The 19,084-nt window shown below is 41.1% G+C and overlaps 1 protein-coding gene across 1 annotated transcript in view; it reads right to left on the minus strand.

The window, feature by feature from the left end:
- Positions 1-1,883: 1,883 nt before the first annotated feature.
- Positions 1,884-19,084, minus strand: part of LOC138977778 (uncharacterized) — a 141,754-nt gene continuing 124,553 nt past the window's right edge. Inside the window, exons 20-23 of the mRNA XM_070350383.1 lie at positions 12,736-12,813; positions 7,218-7,310; positions 2,458-2,538; positions 1,884-1,888 (exon numbers count right to left, since the gene is read on the minus strand). Of these exons, the coding sequence (XP_070206484.1) occupies positions 1,884-1,888; positions 2,458-2,538; positions 7,218-7,310; positions 12,736-12,813 (257 nt within the window). The remainder of the gene's footprint in view (positions 1,889-2,457; positions 2,539-7,217; positions 7,311-12,735; positions 12,814-19,084) is intronic.

Below are 19,084 nucleotides of genomic sequence, written 5' to 3' on the forward strand. Positions count from 1 at the left end.
AACATTATTTTGGAACATTTGTTTTTAGTGTTTGTTAATTTCCGCATGCGGTATACAGAGAATTCACCCTAATGACAAGATGCTTTTTATAAAGGCATACCGTTGATTTATACTCTCACCGTAATGCAGCTGAGAATTGAGATTTTAAAAGCTCTTCTAAAGTTGAAAATGATTTGATGGCTTGAAACAGTGCAAATGAACTGACTGCTTGTGTGCTTGTTTGTGATATTGTTCGGTGTTGTCTTACCCCAGTTCTATGAAGCAGAACTTTTCAGTTTTCACTTGAGTCACATAATTTGTTACCAACCAATAAAGCAATTGGATTTCTTTAATGATTTGCTTTTAGGTTTCGTTCACGAATTAGTGACTCAATCATAATTTTTTCTTTGTCCAGGAGATGTTTGAAGGTGTTAGTGTTTTGTGCACTTTTAATGACATCAGACAGTGTGATGATGCAACTCTGTTAGAAGACGAATGTTTCCGATTATAGGTTTTACTAAATTCAATAAAGCTTTTGATCGTATTATTCCTTGTTGCATCAGTGGTAGACTTCTTGAAGAATGATTCGACTTTGACATTATCAATACCCTGAAATTGTTTGTAAATCTGTAGCAAGTCACCTCTGAGCCTTCTTGATTTGAGTCGGGAGATCGAGTGTATACAGTCTTTCAACATATGTCATGTTTTTTAAAGCTTTTACCAGTTTTGTGGCTCTCCTTTGCAGCCTTTCAATGGCTGCAGATTGACGCTTCAGATATGGATGCCATTTGACGTTGTCATATTCTAAGTGTGGTTTAACCTTCGCCCGACCGGGTTATCGACTACACACGGAAGACATCGTGGGGCCGTGCGGACCCATGTTTCTCAAAGAAGGAAAAATATGCATACCATTCTGTAGACCCATGCTTTCCAAAGAAGCAAAAACGTGCATCCCCTTCCGTAGACGCCGTGGTTAACTTTCCGCGAGAAGTACTAAAATTAAATTATTAATTTAATTATAACCGTACGGACTAAAGCTTTTCAAAAAAGGAAAAACGTGAATACCCTTCTGTAGACGTCGTGGGGCCGTGTGGACCCACATTGTTATGTATTAATTTCGCTCCACGCGACTTGCTTATTAACTCCAAAATTAAACAGATCGTAGAAAATGATGTTTAGAGCCAATACCTGACGGTTTGTGACTTCTCTCCCTAGTTTTTACGTAAGGTCCTTCAGTTTTAGAAACATGGGTTCGCACGGCCCCACGATGTCTTCCATGTGTAGTCTAAATTTGACCTTTGTTTTTTTAATTACTTCTCGCTGATATTTAATGATCTTTTAAGACATAAAATATGAGCTTTTTAGGTGTCTGAGGCATTCTTAAAAGTTCATTAACAAATTGCAACTGGTTTAAGAGATATTTGCAATTAAACACCTTTCTGGGTCCACACGGACCCACGACGACCGGCGAAGGTTAACCAGTGCTTTATACAATTCTGTAAATTTGTCATTATCAAGATAGGAAAATGTTCTCTTTATTATGCCAAGAATTTAATTCGCTTTATTAATTATGTTTTGAATAATATTATGTTTGTTAAATCTCAGGTGTTCTACAAATGTTGCACCCAAATCTCTCTTCTCCTCACACTTCAGAACTGTTTTCATTTCATCATTCACCTTCATTATATAATCATGTCCAGGATTATTCTTGCCCACATGCAGGACGTTACACTTAGATACGTTAAAATACAAATTCCGTTTATCTGACCATACAGTAAGTTCTTGTCGATTTCAGACAAGCAGTACATAAAACAATCAACAAGAACTTACTGGATTTGTTTTTATACGCTAGGTATACACGTAATGGTCTCAGTGTGTATTCCTGAAAGAATAATCTAACACTGTTAACCTATGGTTTCAAAAAAACACATGGGATTACACATAGTTTAGTAAAACCTAACGGACATGAATTACAAACGTAGACATTCTTATACAATTCACATTCGCACGACTCCCTTATGGCATAAAATGCAATGCTTTCCGAAAAATATGATGAACAAAAGTGTCCTCTTATAAGAAAAAGAAATATGTCTTATACCCGGAGTCTCATGATAGGAAAAACCTCGGACATAAGAACGTTACAAAAATTCCCTGGACATTCTTATAAGCGGGTTCCACTGTAAATGGGATAAGGTTAAAACTGAAACATTCTGGCTTTAGCTTCAAAAACATGAGAGAAATCCTCAATGACAATAGTGCTATAACCGACCATAACTATAATGAACGCACACACGCAATTTGGGACCGATTCGTTCAGAAATAGCCGCGTGCATAGCGTCATCGCAATTGTTTCAGCCCCACACAGAAAGAATCACACATCAGATTCCGTGTGAAAAGCCTGGCTGGATCGTTGGTAAATTCACAAGATAAATCACACGCAAAAGAAGGACTCTTTCTGCGCATGCAAACTGTACTTACGGCAAACCGCTCCTGTGTCACAGAAAGCACCACTCCTGCACATGTCCCTCCGCAGTCCGCAGGTTAACCCAACCTCCAGCACTGTAGCATAAAATGAAGTGAAGCAATCAAATTTTAAGACGACCTTAGAAAACGAGGTCTTTAAATGGATTGATCCAATCTTTAATTAAGGGCAGACACCATAGTGAAAAAAAGTGATTTTTTTGTTCCCTGGTCATTTCCGTTTTCTTTCTGATTCTGGATTTTGAACCTCTTCTGGTTACTCTGATGTACTGATTTTAGATCAGAATTAATCATAAACGGTTAAAACGGCTAAATGAACAATGTATGTGTGTGCTATTGTGTATTGACCAAACACAAAACAGCAAAAAAATGCGTATGTTTGAGAGGTGACTGTGAGTCAAACACATCGTCAACGGTGGTCACGTTAGCATGACTGGATTGAGTTGTCTTTTCTTTGCTAAGTTCATACCGCGCGCGGACAACGGGAATTTCCGTTTACGGATTTAGCGCCGTTAGTAACAGCAACTGGAAGACATTCCAATGAGCCGAAGAGAACCGATGAAGATTCCGGTAGATTCCGTATGAACAATTTTCGCTACTGACCAATCGAATCGCGGATATTAAACTTCGTTTATGCTCGGTCTCGTTCGGTTCGGTTCGGCCTTTCCAGAATGCAGTATTCTTGATTTTCGCCAGATCTTGCCAAAGGCGATGTGAAATATCTACAGCTGCAATTTTGCTTGGATATCTTTGTGAAAACTTCAGTTTATCACACGTGTTACCCCAATTTCAGTGCTAGACACGCTAAGGATGATTATCGGGTAAAATCATATCAGTTGCAGAGGTTGGCGTGACAGAAGTTTAAAAAGAAAGTGCGAGTCGATAGTGTCGTCTGCTATTGCTACGAACGAATCGGAAGATCAAGTTTGTGCATTTTTCTTCGTCCAGAATGACAATTGGCTGAAAACTATGCTGCTTCCCTTGCAACAGCTGGGATGGAGCAAGAAATCACCATCGGTGGTGTACGTTTGAAGCACGTTTCCATGAGTGTTTTGAACTACGACTTATTTTAGAGTTGCGGAGCGGAATGCGTACGGCAATACGGACAACACGGAGTTCACCATTTATGGCAACGAGAAGGCAGACCCTATATCTTTTCTCGCAAAAAGAACAATCAATACAAAAATGACTTTGTTCAGCCATGGTGCAACACCATGCATCTCCTGCGAAATCTTTTGCAGTTGAATACAAGCCCAAGCAGAGCAGGGAAGATTAATTCCAAGCAGCTGATAAGCTGGTAGTAGGCAATTATTTTTTTCTTCTTTTGACACAAATGTAGAAGTGTATACATGTGTTTGGTTCTGTGTGCGGCTCTTGCTCTGTGTGTGTGTGTGCGTGCATGTGTGTGTGTGTGTGTGTGACTGTTATATGCTGAAGAACAAAATCTAAGTAACAACACCCTGATTGCAAACAAACTAAATAGGATGCAAAGTCTGTAATGTGCTGCTACTGTGAAGCTTGGTTGTCACAAGGTTTGTCGTGTTGGGGCAAAACATCTGTTCTTTCCTCATTTATTTTCTTGAGCATATTATATATTGCGTCTTCCTGTGATCACAGTTTTCTTGTGGCACAAACAAACATGCATTCACATGGCCCAGTGAGTGAGCATTGCTTGAGGTCATACTTCCCATGCAGACCAAATGGTTTTTGCATGCAATGTATGTGCAATAGCTGTAGACCAGACCAGCACTGCCTTTGCACCATTCACATGATTTTTCAACATCTTTTTGTTCACTGCTGGACTATCAGCACTGACATAAGCATGCGCCCAAATATCGTGTTATCACATTACAATACCTGTTTTTAAATGTGTGTTGGGGGGGGGGGGGGGTCATTGTTGGGTAAATGTGAATAGCAGTATTTGAGTTTGTCATAGACATATTGATTTTGAATTTATGTTGTCTCTACAGATGCAGAGGTGGAAGCTGGAGAGGAGCTTCCAAAGTACGGCTTTGCAAGGCAATTCACAGAAGTCAACCCAAATACTGTAGTATAAAAGGTAAAGGACACCGTTGTATGACTTCCTGATTATTCAAGTTGGGAACAAGTTGGGAATTATGGATGGGCATACTTTATGCAGCGTGCACATAACGGATGAGAGTTGATCATTGTGACCTTGGAACAGGTTTCTTGGTGCTTGCAGAACACTGGCTGTTGTTTTGTCAAATGTTGTTAAATTTAGTTTCCGTTTTTGGCTCACGTAAGTGTAGCCTATGCGATGCTAACTTTTGTCTGTTTGTGCGTGTGTATGTGTGTATGTGTGTGATAGAAACTTTAACATTTGACTGAACACCGAAATACTAATTTTACCTGGTTATTATCCAAGCAACAGGTTCAAAGTATTGAAGCAATGATCAACATTTCGTCGGCACGTATGTAGTTAAAATGTGTATCCAAAGAAAACGGGAGGTGGGGGGGCGGGGGTAAAAACAGGTGACTGGTTTGTGTCGTGTGTGGTATGTAGACCGGGTCAGGGGTCAAGGTTAAGTCAGATCGCGTGAAGCAGGGTTCCACACAACCCCAAAAGTCAAGGGTATTCATACCCTTTCAGGCTTTTTATACCCCTTCCAGATTTTTCACAGGGTATGATTGACAATCGGTGTATCCATGAAATGTCATTTTTTTCCCCATATGATTGCCTGTCTGGTAGTGATCACCTTTGCCATTTTGACGTTGTGACAATACATGTATATCATAGTGTATCAATGCATTCAAGTCTGCGCTGCTCTTGCTGCATCCCATAATGATACTGACTGATACTGACTCACTGCTGCTCTGGGTGCAACCGCCAAACGACAATTTTGTCTGTTTGGGGTCGGGGTTTTGTTCTTTCGTTTTGCGAGGCATTTTTTTGAGCAGACGACAGCACCGGATAGGCTAAAGCGAACAGTGCCATCGAGATGATCAGTAGAGCAGGCGGCCTGCGTGCTGTTGCTTGTAAACTAGCAAAGGCTATACCCTTTCAGTGTTTGACTCGTACGGGTTTTTTTTTACCTCTTTGGAAGAAAAGAGTTACGTATTTATACCTCTTCAGAGAGCATTTCGTACGTGATTTGGAGGGTCAAAGGGTATTATACCCTAAATTCTACGTGATGTGGAACCCTGCGTGAAGGATTGTGGTATAGATACAGTTCTCACCCAGCTGCAGTTCACCGATTCGGGGAAGACGATTTCACAGTGTTCGGTTTCGTAGCCCCAGAAAAATATATAAAGAAGATTTCCTACAGGTTGATCTGCACAGCGTGTTTCCAGTGTGTGCGCGAGGAAGCGCTGTCGAATGCGTAGTGTCGATCTGGCAGTCGTGTCCCCGAAAGTAGGCTACAGACAGACAGATCTAGATCTAGTGTCTCCCACTCTTGCACCGTGTCACCTATGCTTACTGTGTGTGTGTATGTGTGACGGAGTGAATGAGTTTGTGTTACTGTTTGTCGATTTCTTACGGGAGCCTTGAAGGCTTCGCCTTTTGTTCTTGTGGAACTAAGCAAGACTTGTTGTTTTGTCAGTGTCGTTTTGTTACATGTTTCGTGAACGTTTGTGTACAAAAAATACATTTTATTCACGTTTTGTGCATTTTCTCAAAACTATTTTTTTTGTCACTTCAAACGCCTAAGGCTTTTTTTCTAATAAACTTGCGTTGTTGAAACTTTGCATACATCTTGAGTGTGTTATTTTGCAGAAACTGATAGAGTGAATTGTTGAGAAACAAAAATTCTTGAGAAGTTATACCATTTTGGGGGGCGTTTTTTCATGAAATTCAACATCACTCACTTTCATCACTGATATCTATGACTTGAGATATCAAAAAAAGCCTCTATCAGTTCTTTCTTTCTTTATTTGGTGTTTAACGTCGTTTTCAACCATTCAAGGTTATATCGCGACGGAGGGAAGGGGGGCGATGGAATATAGCCACTTGTCAATTGTTTCTTGTTCACAGAAGCACTAATCAAAAATTTGCTCCAGGGGCTTGCAACGTAGTACAATTTATTACCTTATTGGGAGAATGCAAGTTTCCAGTACAAAGGACTTAACATTTCTTACATACTGCTTGACTAAACTTTTTACAAACATTGACTATATTCTATACAAGAAACACTTAACAAGGGTAAAAGGAGAAACAGAATCCGTTAGTCGCCTCTTACGACGTGCTGGGGAGCATCGGGTAAATTCTTTCTCGTCCCAACCAATATGGGACTCCCCCTAACCCGCGGGGGGCCCTCTATCAGTTTCTCGGCATTGTGCTAAAGTATAAATAACAAGCATCAAAACAAAATTTCATGCAGTTTTAAAAAAGCCTTTGGGTTTTAAAAAAGGGGCAGTTTGGCGGCCATCTTGGATTGCTACCATGGCAACCGATGGTCCAATTGTTTTTCTTTTTTTTTCAGGAGATGGACTGAGTACTTAAATTCTAAAACAGTTGTTTACCCAAGAGTTATGAAACAAAAATGATCACTTTTAACACCAGTGCCTCCCATTAAACGACAATACATTATTCAAGGATCGTGAACATAAAATATGCGTGAGGATGGTCTTCCAAGAAGAGCACAATTAATGCTCATCAGAAGTCTATTATACTAGAAGTAACTTACTACTATTACTAGCAGTCGACACGTGATGATACATAATTTTTTATATGCTCTTTGACCTTTCCTTGGGGATATCCCGTAATGGAAATGAAAAAGAGAGCTAACAGCACTCACGGCATCTGGTTTGGTTATCCGATGTAATGCTACACACAGCATCCTCAACGCACTGGTCCTGGCCCTCTTCGCAACGCTCTCCCAGTCGAGACTCTGATATTGGTACACAAGGAAAGGGAATATCTGTCACAGTCTCTTCTTGGGTTTATCTTAGAAAGTAATTCTGACAGTAGCATAATCTGTTGTTCTAGAGAGTGAGAGAGAAAGAGAGAACAAGTCGCGTAAGGCAAAAATACAACATTTAGTCAAGTAGCTGTCGAACTCACAGAATGAAACTGAACGCAATGCAACGCAGCAAGACCGTATACTCGTAGCATCGTCAGTCCACCGCTCATGGCAAAGGCAGTGAAATTGACAAGAAGAGCGGGGTAGTAGTTGCGCTGAGAAGGATAGCACGCTTTTCTGTACCTCTCTTCGTTTTCACTTTCTGAGCGTGTTTTCAATCCAAACATATCATATCTATATGTTTTTGGAATCAGGAACCGACAAGGAATAAGATGAAAGTGTTTTTAAATTGATTGCGAAAATTTAATTTTGATCATAATTTTTATATTTTTAATTTTCAGAGCTTGTTTTTAATCCAAATATAACATATTTATATGTTTTTGGAATCAGCAAATGATGGAGAATAAGATGAACGTAAATGTGGATCGTTTTATAAAAAATAATTTCTTTACAATTTTCAGATTTATAATGACCAAAGTCATAAATTAATTTTTAAGCCACCAAGCTGAAATGCAATACCAAAGTTCGGGCTTCGTCGGAGATTACTTGACCAAAATTTCAACCAATTTGGTTGAAAAATGAGAGCGTGACAGTGCCGCCTCAACTTTCACGAAAAGCCGGATATGACGTCATCAAAGACATTTATCAAAAAAATGAAAAAAACGTCTGAGGATATCATACCCAGGAACTCTCATGTCAAATTTCATAAAGATCGGTCTAGTAGTTTAGTCTGAATCGCTCTACACACACAGACAGACAGACAGACACACACTCACACACATACACCACGACCCTCGTCTCGATTCCCCCCTCAATGTTAAAACATTTAGTCAAAACTTGACTAAATGTAAAAAGAGAGAGAGAGAAAGAGAGAGAGTGTGTGTTTGTGTGTGTGTGTGTGTGTGTGTGTGTGTGTGTGTGTGTGTGACCTTCTGATATGGGCTTCCGGGGTTTCATAACCCTACACTGGACGGAAGAAAAGTTTTGAAGAACTAGCCTAAAAAGGTTCAAGACAAGAAGAGCAAATGCACGTACGAATCACATACATGATATGAAATAGATGCAAATTAACTGCTGATTTGGTTTCAAAAACGTTAAAAACAATAATTTCTTGCATACCGATCCCACTTTAACCTTGATATTTGGCCAGGATCAGCCGGACGATTTTATTATATGGTTGCGAAGTACAGGGCACAAAGTTGTATAATCTAGCAACAAAATTGCAGCTTCGTTTTTGAAAGATTATTTTGAAATTAGGAAAATCGAAAACAATATATGTATAGTTTAGTATGGTTTTTGGTGAATTAGGCAAGTTCCCATTATATTTTCAAGTTAAAAATAGAATGTTCAGGTTATGGTTTCAATTGGTGGACTGTTATAATAGTTATACGTTTTCAAATGTATTGTACGGTTTGTTTTTTGTATATCGTCTTTATGTAAATAGCATACAAATACAAAGCACCCTATTTAAAACATATTGGAATAATTTGAATACTTTGGGTATTTGGCATAAACAGGTTAATTTACAATGTTTCGAAAATGAATTTAAATTCAAAACGTTGCAATGCCTAAAAGATCAATATATACAGTCGTTGTTATTGGAATTAAATGTAAAACAAAATTTAATAATAGAATGTTCAAAGATACATTCACATTTGAAAAGTATTTAAATTTTACCCCAGAACCTAGCACCTTTTTTTACTCTTCAGAATACTAAATCATAAATTGTCAATTAAAAAATATAGAATAGAACGTGTGACCGGTTTTTCTTTTTTTTTCCTTACACCTGTTCCTTTGTCCCGTTGTGCTCTCACACCACCCCGTCCCTGCACTCGCTGCTCCAACCACCTCTGAATTTCGTTCCGCTGCCAGACTTGTCGATTTTACAGACGCTTCAGGGGGGATGTCGGGTCGCTGCGGTAGGCTACCCTCGGAAGATGACACTGCACTTCTGCTGAGTCATTTCGACGGTGTTCAGTAGTGGGTCTGTCCCGAGCTAACGAACGCAGCCCACCACCTACTATGCCCCCTACAAACGACATTGACTTCAAGTCGCGGAGCCAGACTGAGTGAGCGTCCCCTCCAGAGAGCAGACCGCCACCACGTCCCTCCGTCGACCCCCCAGAACGTCACACGTTGAAGACTGACAGCAGAACTATTAATCAGGGAAGGATGGAACAGGAACACTGAGACCAAGGTCACCATGAGAGCTCCGGGCATGAAGGGCCACAAGAGCAAGGACAATTTATATTTTGGATGATTAATGAGATGAGGATGATTATAATGATGATGCTTTGGATTTCCAATTTGGTTTGAGACTACGTGACAGGGCAGCACTCTACACTTACTGTCATAATATATTCTGGCGTCCACCAGGCCCGAGAACTGATGCACCTGCGGTGTTGGTCATGTATACAGAACCTGAGCACCCTAAAAGTCGCATTCGTTAAGTGAATGACACTCGGCTGTGTGATCCCAGCCTTCCCATGAGAACTATAGCACTTCCACTCTGGGTAGGAGCCGACCGTAGCCCGAAAAACCCACATGACCCTGATGGGATTCGAACCCACGACCTCCCGGCCCACAGCCCGATGCGCTAACCACTGCGCTACGGGGGCCGGTGACCGTTGGTTATTTGTCCAGTTTGACCTATTTATGTTTAGCAATTATTGAGTGTTGTGTCTTGGAATTATATTCTTATTGTTGTTGTTTTAATTGTTATTCGTTTTTCAAATTCCTTGCATTACTTTGCCTTGGATATGTCGGGAGGTCATCACACTCCAGTAAGTATGTGAATTTTATAAGCTCTAGCACAAGAAAATAAACCCGTGCGTGGATTCTACCCCAAGCTAACTCCAGGTCTCCGCTAGCCGCCAGCAGACAGCTGTCTGCATTTACTTGACAACCCCCCCCCCACCCCCCCCTTCTTTCCGTTTGATTGCTACCTTTTTATCCTTATTTTCTAATTTGTTTTTTCTTAATTTCCTTTTTTCATACAAAACCGGGGTTTCCCCGTTTTACATGCCTCTAATGGCGTTGCTGAGATGGCATACAACTTACATTTCTCTAAAAATAAACTCGTGCCAAAAAGTTAAGCATCCCTGATATAGAGTCTTAAAAGCAATGTTAAGAACGTCATCACAATGTACTGAACTGCTAGAATAACATTATTGATGTTTTAAGTATTCGAGCATTGTCCTGTGTTACTTACCCACATTTGTTTGAGGACATGATCTCACAACAAATTGTTTATTATACACTGCTCAAAATAAGTCAAGGACCAAAAATCCAAACACAAATTACGCAAAAACCGATCAACCAAAAACATGGAACTTGTAATATGTTGTGGTCAAATCATTCAGCAACAATAACGCCAAAGTGCATTGAATTCCATTTATAAACAATTGAGTTACTGTCTCTTAAGTGAAGGGGGGGTCAAAATCAAAAGTCGCAAGTCTTTGCAGATTGTCAATTCCAATGTTTCACCGGTTCCCAAAGTTCAATAATGAGTATAACCCCCACGATTCTGGCGGCACTCGTTGCAGCGACCCCTTATTGAGTGGACAATGTTTGCCAGATCAGCCTGGGGGATGGCCTGCCATTCTTGCTGAAAAAGAACGAGCAGCTGTTGAAGGTTTGCAGGTGGAGCATGATTCTCGCGAACACGACGGCCCAACATCTCCCACGCATGCTCGATAGGGTTCATGTCAAGACTGTTGGCTGGCCAATCCATCCTGTTGATCTGTACTTGCTGCAGGAAGGCGTCCACAAGCCGTGCTCGATGTGGGGGAGCATTATCGTCCTGTAGCGTTGCATGGGGCCCAATCTGACGCAGCATGGGCAGGACTTGGGGCCTAAGGATCTGGTCCCTGTAGACAAGGGCATTCAAGTTGCTCCGTACATGGTACAGTGGGGTCCTGTGGTGCTCGCTGATCCCAGCCCACACCATCACTGACCCTCCCCGGTAGGCTCTTCTCTCCCTCACGCATGCAGGGATCATGCGTTCTCCTGGACGCCTCCAGACCCTGGTCCTACCATCATCATGCTCCAGACTGAATCGCGATTCATCGGAAAACAGTACCTGGGCCCACTGCTGTCGATTCCATCTCAAATGGCGGGTGGACCAGGCCAGTCTTGCCATCATGTGACGTGGCGTCAGTAAAATGCGGCCAAGTTGACGCCTTGCGTGCAGCGTCTGGTCATGAAGGCGGTTGCGGACGGTCTGCTCGTTGATGTCAGTGTTGGTTGCCACCCCAAGCCTTCGTCTGATGGTGCTGGCAGTGGTCGTCCTGGTCTGCAACGCCTGGCGTGTGATGTAGCGGTCTTGACGTTGTGTGGTGCTTCGAGGGCGCCCAGACCAGGGTCTAGTTTCCACACTTCCAGTGGCCAGAAAGCGCTGCCGCAGCCTCACGATGATGGAATGGGAGCAGCCAAGTCTTGCAGCAATCTCTCGGAGCCGGATGCCCTCTTGAATCCAGGCTAGAGCTCGTCCGCGGTCGACAAGGTTCAGATGAAGTCTTGGGGGCATGGTTGTTTGGTGGCCTGCTGTGATTTTGCCTAGGCTTATAAAGCATTTCTGGTGATGACAGTTCACTCTCAGAGGACCAATGGTTCACGTGAAAAAGATTGATTGGGGCAAAATCACCTGTGCTGAGCTCTGCAGGAGGGTTACTTTCACGTGCGTTTTTCGCAATATTGCGGATTCTTTGCTCGCCTGCACAGAGAAACAGGCAAAGTCTGAATACCGGTTTTTGCTGTCAAAGCAAAGGCAGGAAAGCTGTCAAGACGACCACAAAGCGTAGAGGGTGATTGTCGCCGATTTGTGTGATTTTTGCACAATCAACGTTGGGATCGAAAAATGGCTTTAGGTCCTTAACTTATTTTGGGCAGTGTACATGGTGCATGATCGTTCTATTTTACTCCTCAAATAGTCTTCTTCAGGTGTAATAATTGTATTGTTGATTTGTTCCTTTCCAAAGTAGTCTTCAATATTTATTCAAATGTTCTTTGTGAAAAGTCTGATATATTCAAGCATACTCTACTTTGCAAATTCTTGTCATTAAGCACTTCAATCTTAAACAACTCAGAGAAAACAATACTTATAATTTTGGAATTATTTTTACTGATTTTTTGTAGGGCAGACTCAACCCCTACCGACAATAACAGGACAAAAGCTAGGTTGTGTACAGATTTACTGATATATTATAATCTCGGACTGAGAACAGCATGTACATCATTTCATTCCTTTTTAAAATTCTAAGAAACCTGCCCCAACAACGTGACAAGTACATACTGCAAGTGCCGTTTATGCAATCTGCTCTTGTGTTGCACAATTCGGTGTTGTTTGCACACGAGCGGCCACTGTTTATCACTGAAAGAGAAACACACAAGATGACCATTAAATCATGTTTAGAAACTACGTGTGAAGCGTAATGAGACATTTATTCTCGTCGTATGGCCGATGGAACTCTGAAATGCACACGGAGAAAAATCAACAGACAATTGAACAAACTGATTTGACACGATCTTTGACGTACATCTTTTGTCAATTTGAAGCTGTCGTTCGTCTTCGATACTAGATCTACTAACGTCCGAGACTGTGACGATGTGTTCACATGATTTTCAAGTCAGATAAAAGAAAACAAGAAGGGCAAAGCCCATACGACTCACATGCTTGACCTTGACCTTTACATAGCAATGACATCATACACTAAGAACTGCTTTACACATTTTTCCTACCAAAATACATGTGACCTTGACCCAAGGTCAAGGTCATCCAAGGTCATGCAACACAAAGCTGTTAATTCAAGACATAGGAAGTACAATGGTGCTTATTGGCTCTTTCTACCATGAGATATGGTCACTTTTAGTGGTTCACTACCTTATTTTGGTCACATTTCATAAGGGTCAAAGTGACCTTGACCTTGATCATATGTGACCAAATGTGTCTCATGATGAAAGCATAACATGTGCCCCACATAATTTTTAAGTTTGAAACAGTTATCTTCCATAGTTCAGGGTCAAGGTCACTTCAAAATATGTATACAATCCAACTTTGAAGAGCTCCTGTGACCTTGACCTTGAAGCAAGGTAAACCAAACTGGTATCAAAAGATGGGGCTTACTTTGCCCTATATATCATATATAGGTGAGGTATTGAATCTCAAAAACTTCAGAGAAAATGGGAAAAATGTGAAAAATAGCTGTTTTTTAGACAACATTTATGGCCCCTGCGACCTTGACCTTGAAGCAAAGTCAAGATGCTATGTATGATTTTTGGGGCCTTGTCATCATACACCATCTTGCCAAATTTGGTACTGATAGACTGAATAGTGTCCAAGAAATATCCAACGTTAAAGTTTTCCGGACGGACGTCCGGACGGACGGACGGACGGACGACTCGGGTGAGTACATAGACTCACTTTTGCTTCGCATGTGAGTCAAAAATCCAGTTAATGTTAAGGTGCCAAGAAGTTCTGTGCTATGACAAACAAGCGAATGTTTTAGTTGTTTTGTTTTAATTTAAGGGCAGAGGTGGCACGGAATTTTGATCCAAAATAGTACCATGATGTGATTTGGGTTTTCAGCATATTTAGGTACTTTGAACACCCTAGAATAACTGCATGTTGTTTATATTGTCAATTGCATCCTCTTTTTTTCAATAAAGTGATGATTTGCAAAGTGAGTGAATGCTAAAAATCGGCAAACTTTGTGAAAAATCGATTTTGTCACGGCAGAGCAGCAGCAACATATTGATCAGTTTGTCAGATTTATTGCATGCACCGTACTCAGCGGGAATTCCCGGTTTTTTTGACGATGTCACAGTCATGAAAATAAAGTCTGTTTATACCGCTCAACGGACACAATACAGAGCTAGCGAAGGATACTTTCACAGGCAAAATGTTCCATGTTTGGAAAAGTGACCTTCACCTTTTAAAATCTATTCGCTGATTGGTCATTACCACATCATATCCGCATAAACACGCGAACGTTATTTCGAATCGGTTCGACGTCTCAGACAGCAATGTTTCTCTCAACTCGGCCTCTAAAAGATAAATTCGGCGGGTATCCATCATGCAAGAGGCAGAGGAAGTTACAAATTGCGGCAGATCGAGCAGCGAAGAAGAATAAGCTAGCGGTCGGTGTGAATGTTGAGTCCGCGATGTCTGAATAACAGGTAGGACGTCAAGCCTTGTCCCAGTTACACCCTAACTACTGCTAATCGAACTTCGGACCCATCTTCCACTCATGTATCTAATTCTTGGTGAGAAAATGATATTTTGACTTTATAAGATGTTTGATGGGTTGTTGACAGACCAGCTTTTTTGTCGGTCCGAGGGGGAGCATATCGTCTTTTGTTTCATATTTATTGACCAAGGCCGAAGGCCGCGGTCATTAAATATGAAACAAAAGTCGATATGCCCCCCCAGGACCGACAAAAAAGCTGGTCTGGCAACAAACCATCAAACATCGTTTTTGTCATCATTTTGGTGGTACAACATTGAGTGCAAAATCAACACAGGGAGCCATGGTTTGAAACGCGAGTTCTGTTATCATAATGCATGTTCGGGGCCCCAGCACGTTGTTCAAAGCTGGCGTGCGAAAGCAACTTACTGTGTGTGATTTGAGTTTATAATGTTGAGACAAGTATGTCAGGTTTGAGGATGCGAAGTTCTGTAGGTTCCGACTACAGAGTGGTGACCAGTGGTGTGTGAAACCAACAGTAAGCGCCTTTGAGACGATAGTGCCCTCATGTTGCATTCGAGCGATGGGATTGTCGTATTTCAAACGAGGTGATTTGCTTGCACAGTCAGCGTTGACCATCTCACAACAGATCTGTTATGTGGATTATCGTGCGACGTTCGAGTCGGGGGCAAGGAATCGCAGGAAGCAAAGATGAGTCTTTTTCCATTGTCACCTTTCTTTCCGGTTGTTGGTGCATATAATATTGTGCGGACAAAATGATGCGACGGCGAGTGTTTTTTGCCTCCAAGATTTTGTGGTGTGGGTATTGTTTTGCTCGTTTCATACCCACACCAAAACCTGAAACACACCCCACCCCACCCTCCCCCTCCCTCACAATCAGTTCATGAACACAAACACTGACACACACAAATTAATGATCAAGTTACCCCCCCCCCCCCAACCCTTCACTTGCACACCTGCAACGCAGACGATCATATTATTGATTAAATATTCATGTAGGTCAGTGTTGGGTTTTTTGTTCTTGTTTGTGTTATTGCAGAATCGGTTTTCTCTTATTGCTACTGACACGTGTCTCTTCATTACATTTCACCATCGCCCTACCTCCCTGCCCCTCTCGGTATTCCACCCCTCGGTTTTCAGTGGTAAATATTAGTAATTGAATATTGAAGCTACGTTGAGTCAAAGGTCACAGAAGATTTGCATCGTGCAGCACTGCACGAATTGGGTCAAAGGACACAAACGATTTGCGTCGTGCCGCGAAGGAAAGATAATCGCGATCTTGTTTCTCATTGCCTCTCTGTTTTTCATTAGACTTGTCATTCTGCTTGCTCGGCTTTGTCAGATGTCTTCATTTCTTGTTGCTATGTTCTTTGCTTTTTTATTATTATTTTTTTTATTTGCGCTTAGTTTATCGATACAACGTCTTGTGCACGTGTCAAAATGTGTGTGTCATTGGTTTGACTTAAACTTGACGTTCGTGTTTCTCCAGAGATACACGCACTCCATGACTTTGTGAGAAGATAAAACATATCGATAGGTTTCATTTGTTTGCGATAAAGCATAAATGTATGACCTTTGATGAGGTAGTTTTGTTTTTTGTTTACATTTGCCAGTTTGCCAGTTCGTATTTGGAACTTGGCGAAGCAGTGTCGTCTGTTTAGGTCTGGGGAAACGCCAATGAAAAGAGCCGAAGAATCCTCGAGCGTTTCTATTGGGTTTGCTTTTGATTATCCATGTAATAGGGCTTCCTGCAACTATGGTAACCGGGGATTTATTCCCCGGGGAACATGAGATTTATTTCCCAGGTGCTTGTGAATGAAAACTCGTGAAAATGATGACAAAGATATTTGCTTCGTTGCAAAATCCAACTTTTCTCATTCAAGGAACGCAACAACTGATCGGTGCATGTTCGAGTGACTCGAATATTGGGCTAAAATCTGTCGGATTTCATCCCGAATCTATTTTACCAATAGGAACTTGATATTCTGTTCTCCCTCTAGATCATTGAATCCCTTGAACTTGTCAGGGAAGCATTCTGTCTAGAGTTTATTTTGGCAGAAGCTCGACTGACGTCCTACCTATAGCTGCATGAGTTTTGGAAAAAAATAATGCTTACTTCGAAGCAATTTCCGATCAAAACTCGACCAGTTTTTGTGTGATGGAAACAAGAATTAGCAGAAACCATATGCCTGCTCCTGCGATAAAACTGAGAACATCGAGAGTTGCAAATAAAATTCCAAACGCCTTATTTCCAGCTGATCATAATCACTGTACTTGATGTTTTATTGAGTGTAGCATCAGTCTAATGTCCATAAGTGCAACTTTGGACTGATAGGGGATTGTGAAGAGTACTTGGAGTATGGGAAAATGTCAGTGAAAAGTACCCGAATGCACACAATCATACTCTTGGTTTGTCAATCTGTCTTCACTGTGCGCAGCAAAACACTTCAAAAACTTTCAAATGCAATTTCCTCAGAATGTGAATGATTTTCAAGGACGGTAACCACACGATGATGGTCTTCATTTCCCATCTACTTGTGGTAGACTACTAATTTTTCCCCCCAATCATTGTTAATGAATTATCCCAGTAGTTACAGGAGCGCTTTTTAAAAAAAAACATTACCAATATTTTATTTTATGAATTAGAATGAAAGCCTGACAGCATTTTCATGCAAAAATATAATGTTGCCCAATATTTTTTCCTGACTAAGAACTAAGGCTGATATTCATTAAAAAAACAAGAAGGGCAAAGCCCATACGACTCACATGCTTTACACATTTTTCCTACCAAAATACATGTGACCTTGACCCAAGGTCAAGGTCATCCAAGGTCATGCAACACAAAGCTGTTAATTCAAGACATAGGAAGTACAATGGTGCTTATTGGCTCTTTCTACCATGAGATATGGTCACTTTTAGTGGTTCACTACCTTATTTTGGTCACATTTCATAAGGGTCAAAGTGACCTTGACCTTGATCATATGTGACCGAATGTGTCTCATGATGAAAGCATAACATGTGCCCCACATAATTTTTAAGTTTGAAACAGTTATCTTCCATAGTTCAGGGTCAAGGTCACTTCAAAATATGCATACAATCCAACTTTGAAGAGCTCCTGTGACCTTGACCTTGAAGCAAGGTAAACCAAACTGGTATCAAAAGATGGGGCTTACTTTGCCCTATATATCATATATAGGTGAGGTATTGAATCTCAAAAACTTCCGAGAACAAGAAGAGCAAACGCTCGATCGAGTCACTTTCGCAGTTCTGAATATTATATGAGGCATCAGATGGACAGGAAGAAATTGCTATTCACAACACAATGAGTCACGTTCACATAAAATTTGAGCCCGGTCACTTTTATAGTTTCCGAGAAAAGCCCAACGTTAAGTTGTGTGTTGCCGAACAGAAAAGGCTAGTTATCTCCCTTGTTTTTCTGATAACGTTCGTAAAAGGCTACAGATGTAAATACTTTGATGTAAAGAATAATCCTACAAAGTTTCAATCACATCCGATGAACTTTGTCAAAGATATAAAATGTCTAATTTTTCCTTTGACGCTGACCTGTGACCTTGAAAAAGGTCAAAGGTCAACGAAACCATCGTTAAAGTGTAGAGGTCATTGGAGGTCACGACTAAACAAAATATGAGCCCGATCGCTTTGATAGTTTCCGAGAAAAGTCCAACGTTAAGGTGGTGTCTACGGACGGCCGGCCGGACGGCCGGCCGGACAGACTAACACTGACCGATTACATAGAGTCACTTTTTCTCAAGTGACTCAAAAAGGGAAAAATGTGAAAAATAGCTGTTTTTTAGACAACATTTATGGCCCCTGCGACCTTGACCTTGAAGCAAGGTCAAGATGCTATGTATGTTTTTTGGGGCCTTGTCATCATACACCATCTTGCCAAATTTGGTACTGATAGACTGAATAGTGTCCAAGAAATATCCAACGTTTAAGTTTTCCGGACGGACGGACGCCGGGACGGACGGACGGACGGACGGACGACTCGGGTGAGTACATAGACTCACTTTTGCTTCGCATGTGAGTCAAAAAAGGAAACTGGATCACACAGGTTCACGATGGCTCAGGGGCAAGATAAACCATGCAAAAATAAATTCTTTCAAAATTGCTCGCTCTTTATGAAGGGCACCTAGGATGTTTTCAAGCGGTGAGTGTTCAAATGTAAGGGTGTTTGTACTGTGTGTAAAAGCCTGACAGTGTATGTGATGGTTTACGGGAGGCTGACTGTGCCTTTAACGTGACAAAATAATGAAAGGTGTATTTTATCATAAAAGGGATAATCCTCATTAAAATTAGGAGGTTTTACATTTGTTTCTTCTTCATTCAATGTCTTATAATATATTATATTCTTTTCAAGGATTACCAAATTTTGATAACCAAAGTTTGTTTCTTTTCTTGTGTTGACTTACCTGA

Source organism: Littorina saxatilis, linkage group LG10 (assembly GCF_037325665.1).
Source record: "Littorina saxatilis isolate snail1 linkage group LG10, US_GU_Lsax_2.0, whole genome shotgun sequence".
Lineage (NCBI taxonomy): Eukaryota > Metazoa > Mollusca > Gastropoda > Littorinimorpha > Littorinidae > Littorina > Littorina saxatilis.